At 40.2% G+C, this 25,929-nt stretch overlaps 1 protein-coding gene across 1 annotated transcript; it reads left to right on the top strand.

Moving 5' to 3' along the window:
* The first annotated feature begins 2,262 nt into the window (after window positions 1-2,262).
* LOC111229739 (protogenin B-like) lies at window positions 2,263-17,329 on the top strand. The gene is made up of 19 exons (XM_022756209.1): window positions 2,263-2,329; window positions 2,987-3,286; window positions 6,333-6,477; window positions 6,613-6,746; window positions 6,850-7,146; window positions 7,417-7,576; window positions 7,719-7,966; window positions 8,622-8,786; window positions 9,081-9,386; window positions 10,427-10,612; window positions 12,657-12,752; window positions 12,876-13,062; window positions 13,308-13,435; window positions 13,553-13,723; window positions 14,117-14,299; window positions 15,937-16,060; window positions 16,166-16,304; window positions 16,459-16,566; window positions 16,660-17,329. The coding sequence occupies exons 1-19, from the start codon at window positions 2,263-2,265 to the stop codon at window positions 17,071-17,073; spliced, it is 3,558 nt and encodes a 1,185-aa protein (XP_022611930.1). The 3' UTR covers window positions 17,074-17,329.
* Window positions 17,330-25,929: the final 8,600 nt, after the last annotated feature.

Here is a 25,929-nt window from a genome sequence, read left to right as displayed (position 1 = left end):
AACAATGTTAAACTATGGTTCCTTGCCACAGCTAAAATCATCACTGGAGCTTTTGTGAGAATAACGATTCTTTTCAATCCACAGAATTAACATTTCTGTTAACTGATGCATGTCAATAACTGTTATCTGAACGCAGCAACACACTTACTAGTTGAACTAGTTAAACTACAATGTAAGTGTGTTTCCTAATGAAGAAAATGTAACTGAATACATAATCGTAGATGCACACGCTTCTCCCTAACTTTAGTATAAATAATGAAATGATCTCAAAATCTAAACTACTGAGTAAACATATTACGGGATGATGTTTAGCTGACCATCGGTTTTTAGTGTTGAATTATAACTATGAGGCTTTAGATGATTAAATCAATAGTTAGCTCTAATCAATACATAATTACACTTTGCTCTCCTCATTTGATTGGATATTGAAGTGTGGTTGGTGCATGTTTGTGACAGTAATCCCTTAAAATCATTACACAACCATTCATAGATATTGTTGAGAATAAGAGTTATATAATATCTTTTAGAAGGCACATCTCCCGGTCTGAATGTGATGACTGCATTTACCTGCACCAGTGGATGTGTGTTTTGCTGATGCAGCATGGCTGATCTCACAGCTGGAGCCCATTGTATTGCTACTGAATGAGGGCTGGGAGACGGGAGGGTCATTGTCAAAAGGCATGGTCGCTGGATCAATATCTGAATTAATTAGGCAGCTGACTTGCAGCCATCAATACCTCTTCATAATTACCAGGTTCTGTGGAAGGAGCAGATGCTGTTCAGTGTGACCTTATTACCAGTGGCCCTTGGTAACTGATAATTTACTATGTTGATCTTATTTTGTTGTCTTACACAGCTGATAAACAGAAAAGAAAAGATCTCACTAAGCTAAGTTACGACAGGGGAAATCAGTAGCTGATTACTAATCAGTTTGTAGTTTGAAAATCACTGTATGAAGGGATTTTGTCTATGGACCTTTATCTGAGCTTGACATGTAGGGCCTATGTGCACTTCAGTTTCATATAGTGTGTTAACAATTTAACTAAAAGAAGTGAAAACTCTCAACTTAAGTCAAATCTAGTCAGTTTCATTCATATAGTCCAAGATCAGAAATTTGTCTCGCCTGGCTTTACAAATTATAAAACATACCTCTTCCTTGGATTTGGATGAGGACAGACAGTAGTGAAATAACAACATTGAGAAATACAATGATAATATCAGCTAAATTAAGAAATGAAAAATGTGGGTCAGAGAAAACAAGCAACTTTTAGGTACAGTTAAGCAAGTTGGGCCTGGACCAGAAAACCTGTGCTCAACAGAAAAATAATCAATTAGTTCTATTATTATATTAATTTCATGGTTTCATTCATTTTTCAAGCAAAAATAGTGAAGCAACACCAAATATTCTCTGATTCCAGCTTCTCAAATGAGAGGATTTGTTGCTTTTCTTTGTCATATATGAATGTAAACAAAATATTTTTGCTGCTGGATTGTTGGCTGAGCATAACAAGACTACAATAAAGATGTTTATGGAGTTGTGATGTGCAATTAACAGTTAACAATGAACAATTAACAAAAAACAATTAATCACAAAAATAATCAGCAGATTAATCGATAATAACAATAAGGCAATTCAGTCACATACAGCAGTTACCACAGACACACATTAAGTGTGTAACATACATAGGGGAGGCTAAACACAAGGATATAATTCAGGAGGGAGTGCATTAGGCTACTTCTTGTGTGTGAGCACTTTTCAAAGTTCACAGTTATTTATGTCAAAGAAAAAAATGTGAAGATTATTAGGCCACTGAGACCAAGTTTGGTTATTGTAGTACACCTGATGAGCTGCCAGTTCCGGCTCCAGGTGAGGGTCTAAAAGGAAAGAATCAGGCTGCATCAGTCTGAAGGTGTAGTGAATCAAACTGCTGTGGAAAGTTTCCAGTTCCGCATTCTGAGAGAGGTTCCTCCCGGGGGCCCCTGAGGTCCCCGGACCCCATTTTGACACACACACACACACACACACACACACACACACATACACACACACACACACACACACACACACACACACACACACACACTTGCGTCTGGCCTGTGCTGTCAGCGCATGCGCTGGAGGGTGGAGGGGGTCCCCGGCTCCCCCCGGTAGAGCTGCTGGTCCTCCGCTGCCGGCAGACGTGGTTTTGGGGATCTACGGACAGCACGCAGGAGAGCGGCGGTTCGAGGTGGAGAAGAAAAATGACACAACAGTCGTGATAAATGGCGAAGTTTAAGATGAAAGTTTACCAGCAGTGGCTGCTTTTTGTTTTGTTTCTTCCTTTGTCAAGTAAGTGTCTTGTTTTTGTTATTGATGTTATCGTTGTTACTAAGTGTGCTGACCTGATTTGTGCTCCGCGGACGGACCGTCGACTGCCTACGTAACGATAGCTGCGGAAACAGACACATATTTTGTTAAAAGATAACGTTGTTTTTGAACCACATTGACTAAGAGGAGATAACAAGACAAGTTGTTTAACTTTATCTGTGTACTTTCTATGAGTCTAGTGCTTCACTGTCATTATGTCAGTTACGTTACGTCGGTTTGGATGCTCACCACCTTCATGTCCGGTGTTTATGACAGGCAGCAAATATTAAAACTCCTCATTGTTTACGAAAGATAAATGTTTTTCTTCTCCCTTTCTTTCTTTTTATCAGGATAGCAAATTACATATTAACTAATACAGCTGCTATTACTTTAATATTTGTGTGAAGACATAACAGTGTGTCTAAGAAATTAATGTTTGTCGATAACATCATTCTCTATGGTCTTTTCAAAATCTTTTCCTTCAATAGAAACATAGTTTTCCTTAATACCCCTGTAGTAGTTAATATGTATGGTGTGTCACAGGCTACATAGTTATTGTTGTTGTGCAGCTGTCTTTAGTCTTCTATTACTCAGAAACATAATACACACTTTAATAATGTTCCTGTTGTTTTCCTCTAGGTGTTTTATGTTTCAGCGAGTTGTCCTTCATCACAGAGCCCAGTGATGTTATTGTACTACCAAAGGACCCTGCTGTGTTGGACTGTCAGGCTCATGGGCAGCCTCCAGTCTCAATCAAGTGGCTGAAGAATGGGGTTCGGTTGGCAGAAAGTGAGCACATACAGTTTCTGCCCAACGGCTCCTTGTACATACCAAAGATAAAACATACCAAGGAGGATTCAGATGAAGGATTCTACCAGTGCCTCTCCCAGAACAAATATGGAGCTATCCTAAGCCAAAGATCACATTTGACTATCGCAAGTAAGTATGGAGCTCAGAGTGAAACGAATCCTCATGGGTTAGCATGGACTTTATTCCTGTTTTCCACTGATGGGACCAAGTTGGAGTGGGTTAGACTTGTTGGTGATATCCACTTTGTAGTGTCAACATGCTGGCAAAAGAATAGCAAGTTCATGGGTTATTAACCTGGAGATGGGAAGCAGATGTACCTCACCCCTCTCTCTTTTTTTTACTGAGTAAAAACCTCTAAAGTCTGGGTTTCCATGTTCAGACTTCGCCATGCTTGAGTTTAAAGCTGTCAGTCCAGTTATAGGAACATTTTAAGAGACAGTTAAAGGTAGATGGAGAGTCAATCTAAAAGCTCATAAATACACAATAAAAAGGTATCCCTGAGTCTGAGTACACTATCTCATCCTTGTTTTGAGGGAAAATACCACTTGAACATGTATGGAAGAGCTCAGGAAACATTGGAAAAAAGTTAAAAATGAGCCTTCTCTCTCTCACATGGTAGTGGGATTGCATTGTCACTGCAGAGCGTGGCTGTGTAATTGCTGAATGGTCTGCTACACAGAGGAATCTCTGAAAGGCCATTTGCCTTTTAGCCTTTGTTTGGAGTGCCCCTGACTGCTCCAGAAGAAAAGGCTAGGTTTCCAGGGCATTTGTTTGTCCACATATCAGTGGTCAGGACAGCTGTGTCTATTCACTGGGCCTGGCCTACCATGGCCACTTTCCACAGGTCTTAGAAGGGATATCCCATGACTGGTGTCATGGAAACAAGCATGGCCTTCTGAAATATACTGATTTTGACAATGACAATGACATTTTGGGAAATGTGTCCTGATACTCAACAGAACAAAATGATGAAGAACTAGATACAACTATCATGCAGGAAGAGATTTATAGATACAGAAATACCAACAGGAAGATAAATCTGAGCAGTTTTTTCACACACCAACTCTCTAACAGTCTTGTTGTGACTGTTGCCAATCTATTGATGGGCAAGAAAAGGTTTTTCTATTAGATGACCAGATAAAAATCCTCAAAAGTCAAGTTTGACCTGGTGTCCAGCCTTTGTCAGTGAAAGGGTTAAAGGTTTTTGGTCAGCTGTAGGCGGGGAGTGGAGGATGGGCCTCCTCTCTGCTCCCCTTCTGTCCAGAGGTCCTGGGGGTCATGGGTCAGTGGGGAAAGGCTTTGTGATGTCACAGGCCTGCTCTGCCTGGGCTGTCCTGCTGTTCTCTCTCCCAGCCCACAATCCCTTTCACTCGACCAGTCCCTCTGTTGCCCTATCAAGCAGAGCCCTTTTGTAAAAGAAAGGCCAGTTTGTCATGTGAATGAGTGGGCCCGATATTCCACAGTAAATAGTGTTGGTCCTTTCAAAACACGTTTACATACAGGAAGTATTTTCCTTGCAGTGGTAGGACTACATCACCAGTTTCAGCACCTCTTAGATTTACAGAAGGTGTCAGATATCTGTCATATATTTTTTACAATATTTGCAAAATTAGTACATATGTGCTTTGCCTATTATAAGGTTTTACTACTATAGCATTTTTAGACGATATAAACAACATAAGACTCACAAGATTCTTTTTTGTGGACCAGTGATAAACTGACTTCGATCTGCTGCCCAGTTTGGGCTAAAATTGAATGGACAGGGGGTTGAAGCGAACTCTGACCTCTTTAGAGAAACCTTTGTGCTGTCTGACCTAGACATTGATTCGTTCTATACAACAGAGGTGACCAAATTAGCGGATCAGTCTGTGCAGACCACACCCACCATCTACGTCTCTGATCCCAGCAAGATAAAAGCATGGACTGTTCTCATCTCCCAAAAGAGAGTAAACAACGTATTGTTTTAAATTTCTTACCAGATGCTTAGGGCTGTTCATGATGCTCACCAGTCAGGCATGTTGATTGGAGACAGAATAGGGGGGTTATTCCTGACTTTCTGACAATACTGACCTTTGGAAGATAATAAATATATTTTGGCATAGGATTTGGCTGTCATGTACTAACCCTACACCAAAACATACTGCCATTTCCGAGGAATACCTTACAAACCAACCACAAAGGATCATCATATCTTATCCTGGTGTAGGCTAAACCCCTAATGCACTTCACATAAACAGGGTTGCCAGTTTATTTGTGTAATATTGATGAGATTAGGTCTTAAATGAAAGGATTGCTCTTTAATTTGAATCCCCCAAAGCTCAGGATTTGAATGTGGCGTTTCAGTGGGAGTACAGGGTATTGATTTTCTTTAACATGATATTGACTTCCTTCCTGTGAGTGAGGGGGAAGGGAGAGAGTTATCACCTTAATGAATGAAGGTCACTGGTCATATCTTATAGTGTGCTTCAGATTGATGCAGATTGGGGGTTGCTTTATTTGTGGTGATTATTGAAAGACCTTTTGACTGCACATAAACAGAATGTGACTCAGCAAACTGTGCGGAGCTATTTAAGCTATTGTAAAGCAAGTATATTTATACTTAATCGGTGTCTACATATCAGGGTTTAAGTAGACACATTTACATTATATAATGGGTCATCCATGGCTTCTGCAAGAAATAGCTTTACTTTTGTATTACAATATTGTTGTAGGTATTTTCTATTCCTAGTGGTTGCTTGCAGTCCTTCTTATCCAAGCTAAATTGATTAGTTTTTATCTATAACAATGCATCATTCACTGTCATTCTTCAATTGATCCATTGATTGGACCAGCTGGTCAGTATGGGACCTGATAGCTCATCTATGCAAAAGCAAGATGATGGTGTCTTACAGAAATCAATTCCTTTCATAGAATCAGTTAACATCCATCAAAGTCAGGGCTTTGCATGCATAATGTATAATGTTTTACCAAAAGGGGAAGAAAATGTTATATTTAGTGTATGGCTATCACAACTGCAAAATAGGTTTGTGTAAATGATCATGTGAAATATCTAATGCAGTAGCCCACTACTAAAACAAATACCCATTAATGGCCCAGTATGTTAATAAGGTAGATTATAGTTGAAATGATGCTGCTGATACTTCCGGCCTTGTTTGCTAATTAATTTTTTCCACAGGTATCTCAGAGTTTGTGTTGCATCCTGTGCCTATGGCGGTGACTGAGGGGTCAGTGGCACGGTTCTCCTGTGCGGTCACCTCCAGCCCTCCTGCCACCATCACCTGGGAGCTCAACCAAAGCACGTTACCACTACAGACGGACAGGTAACCGCGGACACGTCATTTTAGACACCATCATACAGTTATCCCCATTTAATAAACTTCATTTTGTCAGGTATTTGGAGCCTGTTTTTATGTTGCCAAAATATGTTGCCTAATGTTACCTTTGTGTGTTTGTAGAATTACCGTTTTGCCCAATGGAGTCCTTCAGATTCACAATGTACAACTGGAAGATGCTGGACAGTACCGATGTGTGGCAACTAACATCGGTAGCCGTTTAAGGAGTCGAGGAGCCATGTTAACAGTCAACCAAGGTAAAGAGATTACATCTGATTAAACCATGATACTGGACATAAAACTATCACACTGTTTAGACAACTCTGAATTAATTTTTCAATATTTTCTTTTCTTGTGAAGGTGCTGGTCCTAAACCACGTCAGAGGCCCAGAATCATTGCTGGACCTCAGAACGTCACAGTTTCTCTTCATCAAACTGTGGTGCTGGAGTGTGTGGCCACGGGCAACCCCTGGCCCATCATCTCCTGGAGCCGTGCTGACAGTAAACCCATTGATGTGTACAATGCAAAAGTGCTGGGCAATGGGAACCTGGTTATTAGTGATGTCAGTTCCAAGCACAGTGGAGTCTACCTCTGCAGGGCCACCACCCCTGGAACCCGCAACTACACTATTGCTGCAGCTAACCTCACGGTTCTAGGTACTGTAAACTCTTAAGTAGTTATAGCACATGGGTCCTTAGACCACATCTTCTGCCTAAATCTTGTATTCCATATTCCCATAGCAAACCAAAAGCTTTTGCAGATGTGAACAAATTTTTATACTTTTATACTTTTATAATAATTAGTCAATGTCTGCTTGTAGAGAAACTGTTAGGTGCAAGGTGCCAAACAGTTAATGCTTTGTCTGTTAATACATAATAAGCAATAGACTCTGTTTTCATTACTTTTGTTTTACGCCTCTGTTTCAGAGCCACCATCCATTGTTGAGAGGCCTGAGAGCCAGACCCGTCCAAGAGCAGGCACTGCTAGGTTTATGTGCCAAGCAGAGGGAGTGCCCCCACCACACATCAGCTGGCTAAAGAATGGAGAAGAGGTTCACTTAAATGGAAGGATTAAAATGTATAACAGGTATTGTACAACAGGAGTAATGGTCTCAATCAAACAAAAATAAATAACATCAACTTCCCTAAGTTGATTAAATTGAAATGTCTTGAAGTAACTTTTCTTTGATTTCTTGTACTGATTTTTATTGTTTTTTATTGGTTCACAGTAAATTGGTGATTACCCAGATCATCCCTGAGGATGATGCCATCTATCAATGCATGGCAGAAAGTGAACAGGGTTCAGTGCTGTCCCTGGCTCGCCTTATTGTTGTCATGTCAGAGGACAGACCCAGTGCACCAAGAAATATCCATGCTGAGACCATCTCAAGCTCTGCTATCTTACTGGCCTGGGAGAGACCACTCTACAATGCAGACAAAGTCATTGCTTACTCCATCCATTACATGAAGGCTGAAGGTGAGACCAAGAGGAAGAACCAGTTAGTTATGTTTGAGGCTTTGCATTTGAGGAAAAAAAAAAATCTGTTGTGAACTAAGAAGGATAAAGTTGTGAAGAGATGAGAGATGACAGTCGACGACAATAAGCAATCTCACTCTCTCACATGTGATCAACTTTCCTTGGTGAAGGCCATCTGTTGATGCTGCACAGAGCAGAGGTCAAGGAGGACTCAGAATGGCAACTTCACTGAAATAACAACAGGCTTAGTCAAGCCATTGTCCACTCCCCAGCTCATTCTGCTCACAGTTAAAGGGACAGGGCAGCTTTTTAAAAGCCTCGCAGTCTTGCGAACTTGTAATGTAAGGAGATATTTAACTTTATGCATTGAATTGACAGTTAGATAACTCTATTAAGTCAAGTCTGCCTTTGTAGTAAACAGGTTTTTAGATGTTTAATTAAATTTGCTTCAAGAGGCCTGGAAGCAGTTATGTTGCTGTGCCTAGCATTGCACATGTTTATAGAAAGGATGATTGACACACAGAAACTACAAGCATCAAGACTTTCAATACACGGACTGTTTACATGGTACAGGCTTGACAGCCTTTCATAGAAATGTCTTCTTCTTTGGATAATCTTAACTTATTTCCTAACTTTCTGATCTGTTGCATGTCAGGGCTAAACAACGAGGAATACCAAGTTGTTATTGGCAACGACACGACCAGTTATATCATCGATGACCTTGAGCCAGCTCGAAACTACAGCTTTTACATCGTGGCTTATATGCCAATGGGAGCCAGTCGTATGTCAGACCAAGTCAGTCAACATACCCTGGAGGATGGTAAGCATAGAGCATTGAGCCTCCCAGCATTCCATGCAATAAATCACTTTGGTAGTTAAGCTAACATGCATGCAAGTGGTGTGTATTCAGAGCACATTTTGAGTGGAAATAAGGGGGATGGGCGTGCTGTTGTTTACACAGTTTTCTTGTATATTCTACTCACTAACAGGAAATTTGTGTGAATAATAGATAGAAATATGACAGTCTAGCTTTTTGCCAGCAAGTTTGCATTCTGAAGAAATCCATAACCACATCAGTATCAAGTGTATCTGTGATGTCCTTGTCTTTCTGCAGTGCCTTTGCGTACCCCAGAGCTTAGTCTGACCAGCTACAGCTCAACAGATATCCAGGTGAACTGGCAGCTGCTCCCAGCTAAAGTGAGCCGTGGTCGGGTGTCTGCATACAGACTATCCTATCGTACAGCTGCAGACAACACTGTCACCTCTGTGGAGCTACCTCAGAATAGCACTGAATATCTGCTGGAGGGTCTGCAGCCTGATACCATCTATCTGCTCCGTATGGCTGCAGCCACCCGTGTGGGCTGGTGTGAGCCTTCAGCATGGACTTCGCACCGTACACCTAAGACCTCCAGTAATAAAGGTAAACCTGCAGATGGCTGAGATGGAAATGTCACGATATTTTGAGAGCTGGTGTTACAAAGTAATATGTGATTTTTTTCGATGCAATCTCATCACACGGTTGTATAGAGCTTTTTTCACTTAATTTCTTACTAAATTTTCTTGCAGGTTTGAATTTATTTCATTGGGTCAAAGGCAGGGATCCTCTATAGAATAATAAAAAAAAAATTTAAAAAGTACATTGTATAGAGTAATAGAATCACATGGTGGCAAACTGGTAACTGGCTGTCCTTTTGCTTTTGTCACATCAGTGTTTTTCTGCTCTTAGAATACCATGGGGGTCACTAGAGCTCATGCAGAGTGGCCGGCTTATGACTAGACTTTGCTCTTGTAGCATTGTCCCACAGTCTTTGTGTTGGTTACCCAGGAACCTTTGCCCTTCGCTGTCAGTGATGTTAGAGCGGCCTCAGTCATGGGTCATAAAGAGAGGGCCTCAGGCGTCTATGTGGGGGAAAGAATAGCCTCTTTTCATGGCCTGGTGTGTTGGGGGAGGCTGTTTGTCCTGTTCGTCAGACTAGTGCGGACTAGAGAGACCAATACATGATGAACTGATGAAGCCGCTTGGATAAGAGGCGAAACGTCTTCCACAGACAAATACAAGTCCAGTTGCCTTCGATTTAATTTGAGAGAGAGAAGTCCACCAAAGCTCGAATTCTTGTTTTCAGAAGTTTAGTTATATATTTAGGCATACGTGTTGATCACAGAGTATTCCACATTTTTGATTTGAGGACAGTGGTTATTGTTACTACAAAGCTAGCTGCATATTTAAAGTGATTTTCTTCCAGATGGCAGCTGAAATTATAACAAACACCTGAAATTCTCAGTATGAATTGACTCTTTCAAAAAACATTGTCTTAATGAAGTGATGTTCCATCTACCCAGCTTTTCCTACACCCAGTATGCTATTCTTTTTTGTTGTTCAGGGTTTAGTCTTCCTTTGTGCTCAGTAATATTCTAAATATGAGTGTTTATTGATCCCATGCCTGCTGTCCCTCCCCCTAGTGCCTTCAGCCCCTATTCTTCAACTTGAGCCGCTTAACTGCACCTCCATTGTGGCACGCTGGCAAACCTCCCCAGAATCTGTGGCTGTCCAGGGTTACCGGCTGTGTTACCATGAGGAAGGCCAACCAGAGCAGCCCAACATCCAACTGCAGGCTCAAACCTTTACCTACACCATCAGTGGCCTTGGTGAGTGATGCACTGTTGTTGATATAGCTGACAAGTTGTGGGGTCACAGGATAATGGAGTGAATTAAAAACATAAGATTATATTTGACTTTTTCAGCACATTTCTACCTTCTAGACCTGTGTTGGGGTGTGGACACTACAGAATGACAGATTACTTGTCTTTTGCACTGCCCAGTTTCATTCAGTGGGCAGTTGGATGCTGCATTTGCATTTTCACCCTCTGTCCTGGCTGAGCCCTCTTGCCTAACCAGAAGCCCTCTCCAGTATTGTGTGAGATCTGGCTCCCAGGGTTAGAGGTCAGGGTCCAGATGTCCCTCCCACCACCAATTCCCATCCTGCAGCTTGCATAATTACCCCTGGCCATTGTGTTGTATCCAGGGCCAGACCTGCCCTTTAAGACTCTGGTCACTACCCCCCTTTAGCTGGACACTGGAGCACACAAACAAAGACCCCTGGGATTGGCCAGAGCTGGTCCGAGCCACTGACCTCTAGCCGTGAGACAGCAGTCTTGGTTTAGGACCCCACCCCCGCTGGTCGTCTGTGCTGTCCATGTAAATAACCCACAGCAATCTATATGCAATATAAACCAGGGCTATACTGATCAACAATATATATATATATATATATACAGTATATATATAAGTTCACACAATCCTCTGTTTATTCCTATTTAAATGCATCAGTAATCACTTTTGACCAGGTGCAATGATTACATTATGTGTCCCAATTACCCAGGTGAAATGAAATAAATGACATTGTCACAATCATTTCATGGAAAGAGCTAAAATATATTTTATTCCAACTTTATGAGCAACAGCGTATATATATTTTGTCTGATGTGAGCCTTCAAGCACAGTTTGGCTCCAACTCAGTTCATAACCAAAAAGTTGAAATAGAAACGGAAAGATTGTTAGAAACAATTTTCTAACTCAAATGTTTTTGTAGTAATTACTTGCTCAAAATGTAAATCCTTTTTAGTATGGTTCTGTATCGGCGATCACACAAGCCACCGTCACTGGTTTACATAGTCCATAATATCATTGTTCTCAATATAACTTCTGTTTTGGAGCCATGTTTTTTTCAAGTTGAAGGCTATAACACAAGGCCAGTAGGAAGAATGTGAAAGGGGAAACAAAAGGGGCCCAGCTCCTATCCCACAGTTCTGCGCCCAGATTCCTTCTGTTCTATCTTAGCCTGACCTGGTGACCCCAGTCAACCCCCCCCAGTCCCATGGGCCTAGGATCCCAGCAGCTGAACACTGCCCCTGGCCCAGCCCCCACAACAGGCTTGGACACACTGCCTTCACTGGTCAATACCCATGCACTGACCTTTCACACTGGAGGCATAAAACAAATCTTAACACTCCCTAAAAATGTCCTGATTTAGGGGTTGGGGCAGTTGTAGTCTTTTTTTTCAAATCCTAACCCCTATACCTCATTGATCTCTCTGATGCCTTTGAGCCAGTCCTTGATACAGTCTTTTGTGTCCATAATTATTGTAATTGCACAATACAAAGATCACATTTTACCACTTCCATCTCTTCCAAAGTTAGTTAGTTAGTTTGTTTTGTGTTTAAAGCACAACCTAGTGCTAATAGGGTTTTATAGTTGTAATATCTTCTGTAATATCTAGAATTTCAAAGTATCATTTGTTTGTTATTGATCATGTCACCTTATTTACTGTGCCTTGGGGTTGGTGTATCTTTCTCATGCTCCTTACACATGACAACACATGATAAATGAGAAGTGGTTGTGACTCAGGAGACCGTGTATTGTCCATGCATAGGAGATTGCTAGTTATAACCTCCAAACTTCCCCTCCTGCAGCTAACTGTCAAAGTGTCACTTTGCCTTGTATCAAAGGGATGCTGCTCTGTTTGTTACCCATCACTTTTGGTATTTTAATGATGATTTTTCAGGCTTTGGCATTATTAACCAAGTTATTTAGCCCCTATTGGGCTATTCATGTGAAAGGGTTGTGCAGTTATTGTAATGTCAGTTTGAGCAACCTTCAGTTGTGTTTGAAAATTGATTATTTGTATTCCAGATCCGAGGAGAAAGTATCATGTGAAGATTCTAGCTGTCGGTCAAGCTGGAGATGGTTATCAAACAGACCAAACAGTCAGTACTCCGGGATGTGTGTGTAAGTACAGTTCTCTCTTTGTTTTTTTTTTTCAGAATTTCAACTTCCAGTTGAAATTGACATAGAACCTCTTCTCAAATTAAGAAATGTGATGAAAATATACATTTTGTTTTCGTCATTCAGCGGCTAGAGACCAACTGGCAGCAGCCCCTCCATCTCCAGATCACGTGACTGTCTTGGCCAACAATTCATCTGCAGTGTCCCTGCGTTGGAGCCGTCCTGCTTTCCCCTCCGGAAAGACTGTTAGCTATACAGTCCGCTGTACACCTGTGGGCACCCACAACGCCTCTGCCATACGCTACATACAAACGTAAGATGAGAACCAAAATCAATTTAGTATTTTACTCCTGGCATGAAACAAAACATATTTTTGGTTTGGTTGCATAGGTATTACATGTTTGCAAATGATGTGTGGATAAGGTTTATCATTGGGTGTTAATGATGACACTGGAGTTTAAGCTTACTTACGCTTACAGTTGTACATTTCATACACTAACTAGCTCTGGATTATTCCTTGCCCAATGCTCATAATATAAGAATGCTGTTTGTTCACAGTACCAAGCAGAGCGTGATGGTTCAGAATCTGGACTCAAACACTCGCTATGAGTTTGTTGTGCGTCTCCATGTGGACCAGATGTCGAGTCCCTGGAGTTCTGTTGTTTACCACCGAACCCTGCCAGCAGGTAATAAATTGGACATTACTGTAATATAATTATGCTGCATTCTGTGTACCCCACTGTTTCCTTTGTGGTGCAGACTCTAAGTCATGTTTATTATGAACGTGACTTCTCTGTGTACAGCACCTAGCCACCCTCCTGCAGGACTGCGAGTAACTCTGATTGAGGATGACACTGCTCTGGTGTCCTGGAGGGAACCCACAGAGTCCAATGTGGTGGTTACACACTATACCATCCTGTACGCTTCTCAGAAAGCCTGGCTGGCTGGACACTGGCAAATAATGCAAAGGGAGGGTGAGTAGTACACTTGATCACGTAAATAAAGTAAGGATAAATAAGGTAACTAATGAAACACTATTATCCCCTATAGTATGAGTATGTGAGTGTTTTTGGGCAATTTTTAAACAATAATAACATTTAGATTTCTGGAAGCTCTTTAATACATTTTACTTTGCTCAATGTTATTCATTCTACAATACCTAAGATATACACCACCAACCACATAGGGACATTCTCTCACCACTGGCTATAGTGGGTTGTGTATCACCTGAACCCTGCAGCTTCAAGCGTACCTGTCATAGGGAGCTATAAAAATGATATATGCTTTCTACAGCGCAACATTAAGTGCACCAGTATTAGTTTCCTCAAGTTCTAATTCTCACTGTCTGATTCTGCTGCCATTTACAGGAAGCCATACGATGGCCCTGCTGGAGAAGCTGGAGCCGGGGAACGTATACCTGGTGAAGATCTCTGCCTCCAATCAGGTCGGTGATGGGCCTTTCTCTAACATTGTGGAGCTGGCATTGAAGCGTGGAAACACCCACAGGAGCAAGAACCCCAGGCACTCTGACAGCTCCCCGGACACAACAGGTAAGCATCATGAAGCACTGAAGCATACATGAGGCGTCTCATCTTGATGGCTTTGATTTGTTTATTATTATTATATTAAAATAATGCTATAACTCTGGTATAAGTGTATAAGTGCTTGAATTGAAATGGAGTGAATTTTCCATATGGAACTTCTAAGGCCGCTTAGGCTTAATTTGAGTCCATCTCTATGTAATCTCTGCTCTGCATCTTGTGTTGACAAAATTGCATTCTGTTGTTTATTGCTGTACATATGTAAAAAACCTGTGATTCCGACATTAGTTTATTAATTAGATTTATCATGAGTAGTAAGAGTGAATGAGGTCTCCTCTCTGGTAGGAAACAAACCACCAGGAGGCGTAGTTCAGCAACACTTCTTAACTCTGTTAATTAATGACAAAAGAGTGGGTCAGTATTGGCATAATAGAACATGGAGGTTTTTGTTTTTAATAAAAAAAAATTCTCTATTTTTGGACCATAAATGTGAGTTTTAAATGAGTTGTACTCAAATTTCAAGTTAGATTGGAAATCTTGTTTTGTTTTGTTTTTTTTAATTATTAGTTTTTGTTTATTGAATTTTTTTTTTATGTTAGTTATAGTATTTTCATATTTAAGGTAGTAATATGGAGAAGTTCCTTGTTTTATTCTGATAAAAGCATATTGTACTTTTTAACGCACCTCTAGTCCTGCACACAGTCCAGTGCTGACCATGAACTGCAAACAACAACAGTGCCCTACAAAGGCAGCGAGCAGTAACTACAGAAACAGTGAAGTTGAGAAGGGTGTCTGACAAACTGTGTAACAGTTAGAGAAGTTGTAATGCTCCCGTCTTTTTAGGCTGATTATTGATTACACATTATCATTGGCATCAACAAAACTACAATATACAAATTGAAAGACCTAAACAAAATTGGATACTGCACTCTCCCTTTGGGTAATTCAGTTTTATTTGTATAGTGCCAAATCATAATATACATTATCTCAAAGCACTTTACAGGGTAAGGTCAAGACCTTAGAATATTATAGAGCGAAACCCAACAGTTCCCACAGAGAGCAAGCAGAGAAAGTGTAGTGTCTATTAACAAAATGTGTTCTTTCAGCTTTCCTCTTTGTTCAAGAAAATAAACTTTAGTTTGATTATTTTGAGTTCATAGGTTTTGGGAATTATTTGTATTCTGTTGGAATCAATAAAATAAATGTAGTTTTATCTACTTGACAGAGTTCTGTGACAGCGTGCAGTAAGTACGTCAGTGGCTTCTAGAGTCCACAGAGTGCAGTAACCACAGCATGGGCAGCAACAGAAAAACCATGATGCCGTAACTGCACAGTCAGAGTGCAGTTACTGTGGTTTGGTTTGGTTTTTAGCTCTGCTTTGTAGTTACTGCAAATTTACATTTTTATGGCATAATAATTTTATATATAGACAGACATCAGATTCTGGTCTTAACTCATACTTACATATGTAGTTAGTACATTTTGGCCTGTTGGGAATACATAAATGTGAAGTTTGGCTAAACAGCAGTCTCTAGGGTGAGAGTATGAACTTCTGTTATCTCTCCCCTGTATCTTAATTGTTTCCCATAAGTGCAGCTAATGTGTAATTATGTCCCACCTGAAACACTGTGTTGTTTATCTTCCAGTGTACTCTGATGGTCTGTACCATATAGACCAGAGGTCAATGACAGGGATCATTGTTGGTGTGAGCATCGCCTTGACCTGTATTGTTATGTGTGCCTTGATCCTCATCAGCAAGGGCCGACCAAGGTACTGATTATAATCATTTTGAAGTAATTAAAAACAGTTCATTGTTATATTATCAAACATAAACAATGACATTTGTTTACATCATTATCTTTGTATGACTAATAGAAAATCCTCCAGCCACAAAGTCGTTGCAGTAGGCGCTGGTGAAGGTCCAGATGTTGGTATGTCCCTGCCCAATGAGCACCATACAGAGAATGTCGAGGCACTTATACCCATGATAAGTCGCCACTTTCTAGATGCCAAGGTGAGTAAAACAAAACGAGTACACGAGGAAATGGGCTTCTGATGACTACTGGTTTCCAAAATAGAATTTTAAGTTCCACATGTTGTGCATGTTTTTTTTAAAAGAGCACAGAACCATTGAAAAATATTTCACATACATATTTCACGTGTTCTAGGGTGGATCTAATATGGTCATAAATAGTGCCGGTCCAGTCAGCAACAAGAATCAAAGCAAGAGGTGGCTGCTCTTCAAGAGGGAGACCAGGAATCCAGTGCAAAGTGATGTAAGTGACATTATTCTGGTCAAGCAGATTTCTTTTTAATCAGATTTCTTTTTATCTTAATTTCTATCTCATCATTTTTTTTAATCTCCTTAGGTGGAGAGGAGAGCCAGTTTGTATGAGACTGGCAAAACTGTTCTGAGGTATGACGAGAATTTAAGCTCAGCGCCCCTGCCTCCTTCTTCCCGGGAGATCATCTATGGACCACTTCACTCGGAGAGCTCTCACACCAGTGAGGGCAGCCAAGAGACGGGAGACTCTGGACACTACTCCAACGAAGAAAGCAACGAAGAGATGAGCAACCCTTCGTCAAGCCAGGGCTCCAGACCAGAATCTTTTGGGGAAGATGATGGTACCACTGTTGCTGAGATGAAGCAGTCTTTTGAAGTGGAAAATGAGGAGATGTTGAGTCATCCCGCCCATCATTCCGCCCCTGATGCTTCCCGGCTCTGCTACACCTTGGAGGGCTCTCATCCTGCCCTGCACACGTCCCAAGCAGCTGGATCCTGACATCACCCGGCCTGTTGTCTGCTCTGCAGCAGCCGAAGCTACAGCACTTCTTCCTTGTTTTCTTCCCGAGTTGAGCGACATGGTTATTTCCTGAGGCACAAGGGATCAGGAAGCCAGCTGCTGGGATGGAGGAGATGTGTTTTTGCTTCGGATCTACCTCAGGATTTTGTATGAATGTTTATTATAACATTTTATTTCCTTTTTTTTTTTACAACTTTCTACCTGTTTACCTGTGTTTGGCGTTGTCTGTCCTAAACCAAAGCTCACCCATGATGAATGTTAAAAAGAATGTCAGAAATGTACTGTGATACATTTTCATTATATTTAATTACTTTCCACTGGAGTGAAGGGTGTCGTTGAGCCCTTTTGACTGATTACCTACCTCAGTGTTCTGTTCTTGTATGTTCATTACTACCTCCTTTTCACCACATATTGTGCAGTATTATCTCAGACTCAGGGGACAAGGTGAAAACATTTCATTCTCATGTCTTGTTACCTCTGTTGGGGCATTATTATCTAGAGGTCCTCATTTTTTAAATTCCCTCTCTTCTATTTTCACGGTTAAAAGAGCTTTAGTTTCACATTGTTTGTCTTTGAATGATGTATGCTGTGAAAAGAACAAGTGCATTAGATATTGTCAAACTATTTGAGCTTTATACTATATTGTTTGACATTTTCAGTGCACTGAACCCAAAGCTTTAATATGGCCTTAATATCAAAAGGGCTTTGCATACTATAGATAATGAGATCCAAAGACAGAAAGAACTGTTCTCAAAGAGTTTTTGATAATACAATAGATATTATAAGGCAACCAAAAATATAGTGGATGTACATTAAGGGTGTGTTTGCCAAAATATTGTTCTTGCCAATGATGTAAATTTCGCTTAGTATGGTGGTTTGAATGCTTTTCTCAGTGTAAATTTTCTTGATGCTTTATTCTGGTGAAAGCTTTAGCACAAGTCTCCCCGGCTTGTGTTCCATTTGCCTTCTCAACCATTGCTAAACGCAGCGGTGATGCCGGTGCTATTATCCAAAGAGTTGTCTGCTTCCTCAGATGGGTGTGGCTTTTCATTCAGTTGATCCTTGGTATTATGAATATTCACACAAGACCAAAGATCCAGTGTGTCCTGCTAGTGACAGATGATGATGATATTTATTCTATGTTTATAGAATCATCTGTCACCGTTCACCAATATTGCTGTATGGGGAAGAATTCATTTATCTCCCCATTATATTTCCTGTCCAGGTGTGACAATGAAGGATTCTGACTATCATAAAGGAAACCCTATGTGTGAAGAGCAACATAATCAATTTTTATATCTTTGTAATACAAATAATCCTAACCAAAGAAACTTTTAAGTCTCTGTTATTTAGTGATTTTCTTTGGTTTTCATTTACATTATTTGAATTTAAATGTGATAGATTTACAATGGTTTTGATTGCTCGAAAGGCATTTCACATAGTACTTTTTTTTAAAAGCTTGAGATGTCAAAACTGTTCTGCTGCCTTTTTATCACCAATGAGATTTCACCTGAATGGTTTGTAGGTTACATCAGAATTTTAAATTTAGATTGTCTTTTTAGCATGATGTTGTTAACAAAAACATTTCCCAATTATAATGTGACATTTTCTTAAATTAATAAGACTGGTTCAAGTTAATAGTTGTCTGTGTAATGCATTAATGTAAAAGGTTCATTTGAAAGCCACAGGTAATATTTGCTGACTTAACTCAGGTGCCAAATGTAGATTTAGAGTGTAGACTTAACTGTTATTATTTAAGTTATGGTTTTCTGATATTTCTGCTTTTGAATACCAAAATACAACCTTTAATCCAAAGTGAGCAACAAAACAAATTATTTTAAGTGCTGAAATGTTGCAACAGATTTTTTGATACTCTCAAGATGATCACAAATACTAGATAATAAAATTGTTCATGGAAAAATATATTTTGTGTTGTATTGTCTTTCATTGGGTTTATTGGCAAATGTTTGTCTTGTGTTTAAGAGAGAATGAGCGTTTTTATTGAAAAGTTAAAAAGTACACCCTGACTGATACTGGATTTTTGAAAACAATACTGATATCAGGTTTTAAAAACACAGTAACAACATATTGGCCAATATTTTCTAAATTCATTTATTTTTAATATTAATACATAATCATTATATACATACTGTCAAACACAAAGAAAGCCTTGACACAAACATCTACAGCCACCAGCGAAGAGTCTGTTTCGATGGCGTAGCCTGAAATGATGGGGAGGCCAAACTTAGCAGCTAAAGTTATTGAAACTGTTTCATTTTGATAGGAAATATATATTCAATGGCCAATCTTACCAGCTAATGGTAATAACATTTTTTATTTTACCTAAACATTGGATTTGTGGTGGCCAAAGTTTGCAGCTAATGTTATTGAAAATATATTTTACCTAAATATTATGATTGATGGCCAATTTAGCAGCTGAGGTTAGTGACATTTTACACATTGCATTCATTTTAGACTCATTATGCTGTCATAATTTTAATTTTTAACTTTTTAGAGGGCAAAGCTGATAGGTAAAGTCACTGTCACTGTTTAATTTCACATCATTATTGAATCTGATGGCCAGAATTAGCAGCTAATGTTACATTCACTTAATATTAACATACCATAAAATGCTTCCCACCATGTGTCTTGTGAATCCCAGAACGCAAGATGGATCCAGACAGTTTGACCATGGCCGAGCAGGAAAATTAACAAACGAGCACTTATGACAAAACACCTTTGACCCAGCATGAGCAACATAAGTGTATGTTAAAATGTTCCACTTGTGCAGTACATACATACAGGCAGTGGAAAATATAAAACGTCAGAAGTAAACGTTAACAGTCACCGGCGGGTTAGTGAGATGTGTTTATCCCTGAGACTCCCAAGCAAACATGACAAGTTTAATTCCAGGTTGAGCCTATATTGAGCCTTGCCATTTCCTCATAGAGCACTAACATTTTCAAGAAATCAATCATTTGTTAAACACTGAACAATGACCGCCTTATACCATTTTTGTTGAAAAAGGGATAAATGTCATTAAATGAAAGAGGGAGTCGCTGCTACAATTGACTGTGATTGACTCACAATGGACAAAGAATCAATTTGTTGCAACAACTTGAACTTAATGAACGTAGTAGTTTTCCATCTGTTAATCTATCTATGTTATGTTAAAACATCAGGGTCCAGGTTCTTAAATAGGTTGTTAACAATTATACAATTAGGCATTTTAATGAACTGCTGGAATGTACTGCACTGGAAAAAGTGGATATAATTTGCTTACTTTGACCAGTATGATTGTGAAACTGGTATTAAATGTCTATGTGGTATTAAGAAGTTTTGAATTTTTGAACTTTCTGAACTTTCTGAACTTTCTTAAGGTGATCGTGAGTTATATGTCAGCAGGAAAAGATTCAGTTGGTATTATTCAAATCCCATGAAAAGACTGAAGTCAACAATGTTTTGTTTGCCCCTCAGCTCTGTGGCTGAAGATGAAAAAGCCCCTTAAACTCCTCTGATCTGATAGTCTTATTTTGTCTACCCCCTGTGGTGTCTCCGTTATATCTCCATGTCGAAGTGTGGCCTCTCCTCTCTTTCCTCTCCCTCTGTCTCTCTCCTGTACAGCGGCCCTGCTGAGGCGACAGCCATGATTGCATTGAGGCGTGTCAGAGAGACAGAGCGCTGCTTCAGCCTCGGTGGGGGGACTGGCTCATTGGTGGGGGGGTCTGGAAGGTGGCAGTACCTCTGGCCGTCCTCATCATACTGATACAGGCGAATGACGCGGCTGCGGCGGGCCGGACAAGGTGGGGAGGACCGTGCTTCTCCTCCTCCACCTCCCATGATGCCATTTTTCACTGCGTCCTCCTCTTTTTTACTGTCAGTCTCCTCGTCTTCTGTTTCTGTAGATGATGGTTGAGAATTGTCTTCCTCCCACTTCTTTTCTCCATCATCTCCCTCTTTCTCCTCTTCCCATCCTTCCTCCTCTTCCTTCCTCTCATCTCTCCCTTTTTCCTTGTTATCTCCTGCCTCGTCCTCACTTCTCCTCTCCTCTTCATCCTCCCAGCTCCTATTCTCCTTCTCGCCTGCCTCCTCCTCTCTCCATTCCTTATTTTCTTCCCTGCTCTCTCTTCCATATTTCTCCTCTTCATCCTCACTATACTTGTCTTCATCTGTTTCAGTCCGACTCCTTCCACCTTCTCCTGATAGATAGAAACTACTGAACTCCACCTCCACCTCCTCCGCCACCCCTTCACACCCTTTACTCTTTTCCTCCAGACTTCTTCCTCCATCCTCCTCCTCCAACCTTCTCTCCTCCTCTCTCATGTAGTCACATCCCTCCAGATATGCAGGGGTTTCCTGATGCTCCTCTCGTTTGTGCCTGAAGCTTCTCTGAGGTTTGGCAGGGGGAGATGAGGTTGTTGACGAAATTGTCGTCTCCATAGTTATGTTTTCCTGCACCTGTCCCATCTCAAAGGCCCTGTTGTCGTACATGGGTGGCATGGTTGTCATGGTGACCTCAGAGCCATGGCTCGATGTGTCAGTTCGGCATCGTTGTTGCAGTGATTGTACCCTTGTAGTGACTGCCCCTAAACACCTGAGAGGAAATGAGAAGTGGGAATTTTTAATTACTATGTCTTACATTCAAGATATGTGCTTTATCATTTTGATCATTTCTAATAGAATTATGAATTGACTTTTTTGTGGTTGTATTGTGGCTTTAATACATTAATATCTGGTTCCTTTGAAAATATTTTATTGGAAGTGAATGGAAAACTATCCATATCAGTGTTTAAAGCTACACTTGACCACCAAGGTATCTTCACTCTGGCCAGTAGAGAAGAGTTTTGAGTATTTAATGACAAAACATCTGCCAAGTAATTGAACAGAATTGTTGTCAAATTAGGAATATGATCCCAGTATGAACAAAAACTGGCGTGTAAGGGCCCTAAACACACCTGACAACATGAGCTCTGCTCAGAGCTCCAGTGCTGAAGCCCAGCACAAACGTCAGCAGCACTGATGCTGCCACAGCTCCTGCAAACAGCCCATCTGAAACTCCTGCCTGCCTCTCCTTCCCAGGCCCGACATTCCTCCTGAACCTGACGGTATCACAGCTGCTGCGTTGCTCATATTTGCCACGATCTTGGTTCTTTCGGTTGTTAAAACCAACATGGAGCTCATATGGCCACAGTGTAGTTCCCTCTGTGTGCTGCAGGAGGCAGTAGTACAGGCCGCTGTGAAGACTGCTGCTGTTGGGGACCACCAGGCTCCCATCATGGTGCATAAAGACAGGGTCCAGTTTACTGTGGAAACCTGGGGTTTGGAGGTCTCCAAAGGGGGTGTGCCAGTACTGGACCACACCTACAAATCAGAGGAGGAGCATTTACACATGAGACGAACGTGACAGCCATGCAGAAACTGAAATTAAAGGATAAATCTGGTGATATTCTACATTTTTCATGTTTGTGCCTCACATGCTCTATGGCCACCAACATGTCAAAGTTGGCGGCACATTCATGTGTTGATTTTTGAAAGCTTTTGTTGGTCACAGCCACCATAAATGTTCAAATACTGTCAAAGGTCAAAGCATGTCATGCTATCCTAATTCATACAGCTGCCATTTTTTTATATAATTTTATAATTTGACAATAGGAATTTGAAAAACATCCTCTTGGACAATCATACACTGGAACAGAGGACAGCTTTCCTTGTAAAGCAGTATTAACACTGAGTGGATTACTTAAATAAATAAAGTACATTTCATTTAATTGCTCAGGTGTGGAGGCAGGACTCACTCTGTACTGTTTTCTCTGTTTGTGTTGATTCTCTTTACTGACCTGCATTCTTTCCGTCTCCACAGTTTAAAGTCAGCTCTACCTCTGGATGACCTTTGACCCTGCAGGTTGGTGCAATGGTCAGAGTGCTCTGGCCAGTAGCTGCTCTTTGTGGATTTGCTGAGTCAGCCAGTAAAGCAGTTAAAGTTAACCACCTGGTTAACATTTTGAACCTGTAGAGGAAATAAGAGTCAGATGTCTTTTTATGGTTGAAGTGCAGTAAATAGCAAGAGTCTGTGACAGTTGGATTCACAGCAGGACTACAGGTAACAACAGATTTAAAGAAACTGTTGTATTTAAAACTACACTAATCAATATTCTTATAATGACAATGAAATAAATGAATATTCGTTTTAATACTCTCTGCTCATATCAGCATCATCCAGGGGGACAGATGTTTCCAAGCTCTGATTAAAAACCCTCTGTAGACTACCTGCTCTAAACAGCGCAGAGACAACATTAGAAGCTAACAGTTAAAGAGCAAGATATTTATGTGAATATTGGACCTAAATTCATCATTTGAACATAAACACGACTCCAAATGAATACTGCTGTTGCTCTGTGTATGCTGGATGTGTAAATAGACTATTGTTAGCTAACATGTTTGCCATAACAACTCTATATATACCATACCATATTATTAACCATATTATAAAAGATGTTGCTATTTCAGATCATTAAGCTGGCTGTAGCAAAAAAAATCAACTCATGCAGCTTTAAGTGTAATAAGTGACCATAAGATAACGTAAAAGAATCTGACTGATTCTGCCAATTAGGAGGGACTGAATCTGTCAATTTATATACAAATATATTTTCAAAATTTCAAATTCGCTAAATTTGCTGTAAAGGATTTTGAGTTTCACAAGCCATGCTCACACAGAACAGCATCCTATGTATAGAAGGCAGTGTAATGCTTTACATAGATTAATAAGAAAATATTGGCCTTTCAGCAAATGTGTCAGTTTTGTTTTCATCCTGTCATTTGATGTTTTTGAGTGAGTAGGTGAATTGGTTCACAGTGCAGCTCTAGGAACAAAAACAAAACCACTAAAAAAAAAACCCTTAAACTTCACAGTACAATATAATGCATGATCTGTCATAAAAAAAAACGTGATGCTACATACAGTATATAAGTTTTAAAGATGAAGCTGAGAATCTGTCATACTCTATGTACAGCCTATGTACAGAGTCCGATATTTACCTGTAACAGCTTGAATAATTTCTTCTAAATGCAGCCCGGTTATCCTTTTTTGGTGCGTGAACACACACTGATGGACATGTTGATGTTACAGTCTCCTCTCGAAAAGTGTAAAGTGCAGTTTCTCACATGACACTGTGGATGTCTTCTGTTCTGATGATGTTAAAGATTAATAGCATCACAGAGACAAGAGGCATTACTTCATAAAGTCACCTGCTTTCTGTACAACAGTAGTTCTCAACCGTTTCAGCTACAGGTTCAGTAGACATGTCACTGCCACTAGATGTTGCACTACACCAGCAGCATGACCAAAGCAAATACTTGGCACCCCCACTCATGTTCTCAGTCAGCTGGGTGTTAAAATACAAGAAGCAAAACTGAATGAAGTTAACCTTAACAGAAGGTGTATGTGCCTGTAGTCACCGTAGACTTTTGCACTACAGACTTGAACTCTGGGAGCATGAGGGCCAATGAGAGAGCTAACAAAAATCAATCCAGCCACAACCATTAACCGAGCTAGCATCACCATGATAGCTAGTGATAGCAATATTTGCTAACAAATTCAAGACAGGGGTTACAGCAAGTTAGCTAACATTATGAAAACAGACATGTAATATTATGAACATGTCACGTTACTTAGATATCAAGAAGAAGAAGAAAAGCCAGTTCCAAGCTGGTAAAAACTTTATGGTTGTCTTAACAGGCCAGATTGGAATTTCAACTGGTAGTCCCAGTGGCCAGTCCGTCTGTGCTCTGGTCTAACCTCTTTCTTTGTGAAGGCCTTTTTAGACAAAATGTGGTTTCTTCACTTGAGGAAAATTCCTGAGGGTCTTTTCACCTGAAGCCTAGTGCACAGTGTCACCTCACCTGTGAGTGGTGCCTGTGTGTAGACGTAGGTTAGGGCCAGTGATTTGACAGGGAGGGACTCACATGCACTAACATGCACATGTACATGTACTAACATGCATGCTGGATACCAAAACAGAGAAGCTCAAATTTCAACACAGGAGGTGTAAATTCATTCTCTCCTCAGGATGCCATTACTCGACTATATTTTTGCATAAAAAACCATTGTTTGCTGCTATATTATTGTTTAAAATTTCATTTACAGAACGCTTAACAATAAAGTAAAACCCCGTGAACAGTAAAGCTGAGTTTGGACAGCTTGATCACATACAGTAAATATGCCCCTGTGTTCTTATGTTAAAGCACCAGTAAGTAAAATATATGATCCAATTAATAAATTTTGAAATTCTCAGTTAAATTCATTATTATAAAATGGCATTTTATCATCTTTATTTATATAATAATATTACAGTGTATAGAGTTTTATTGGTGTAAATGTTGGTGGTGTCCATGTGGTTGGCTGAAAGATGAAGTGGCAGGGATTGGTAAAAATTACATTATAAAGTGTCATTGTGAAAAATGCCATTATGAAATAAAACAGACTTTTGAAAAGGGGCACTTTAAAATAAAGACAACATTTAGATTTCACAATTGTTTGCTTCATTTATGTATTATAGTTGATTAATATGGTTATTTCATAGTGTTGTGTTTATTTAGTCAAAATTGAAAACTTTGGGCCTCCATAGAAATCATGAACATTTTATATTGTGCAACATGAGGTTATAATATTCTGTGGTACATCAAACCAGGTGAGTTTGCAAACGCTCAAGTTGAATCCTTGGTGCCTTTGGAGCATTTTGAGGCAGATAGTTTGAACGGTGTAACAGAAGGTCCAGCAGGGGGCAGTACCTATCTAGTGTGAGCTCCTGCTCCGAGGTTGCAAAGGAAAGGAGAAGA

The sequence above is a fragment of the Seriola dumerili genome, unplaced genomic scaffold (genome assembly GCF_002260705.1).
Source record: "Seriola dumerili isolate Sdu_G_001 unplaced genomic scaffold, Sdu_1.0 BDQW01000242.1, whole genome shotgun sequence".
NCBI lineage: Eukaryota > Metazoa > Chordata > Actinopteri > Carangiformes > Carangidae > Seriola > Seriola dumerili.
The sequence above is the reverse complement of the archived record's forward strand: the minus strand, read 5'-3'. Positions and strand labels throughout refer to the sequence as shown.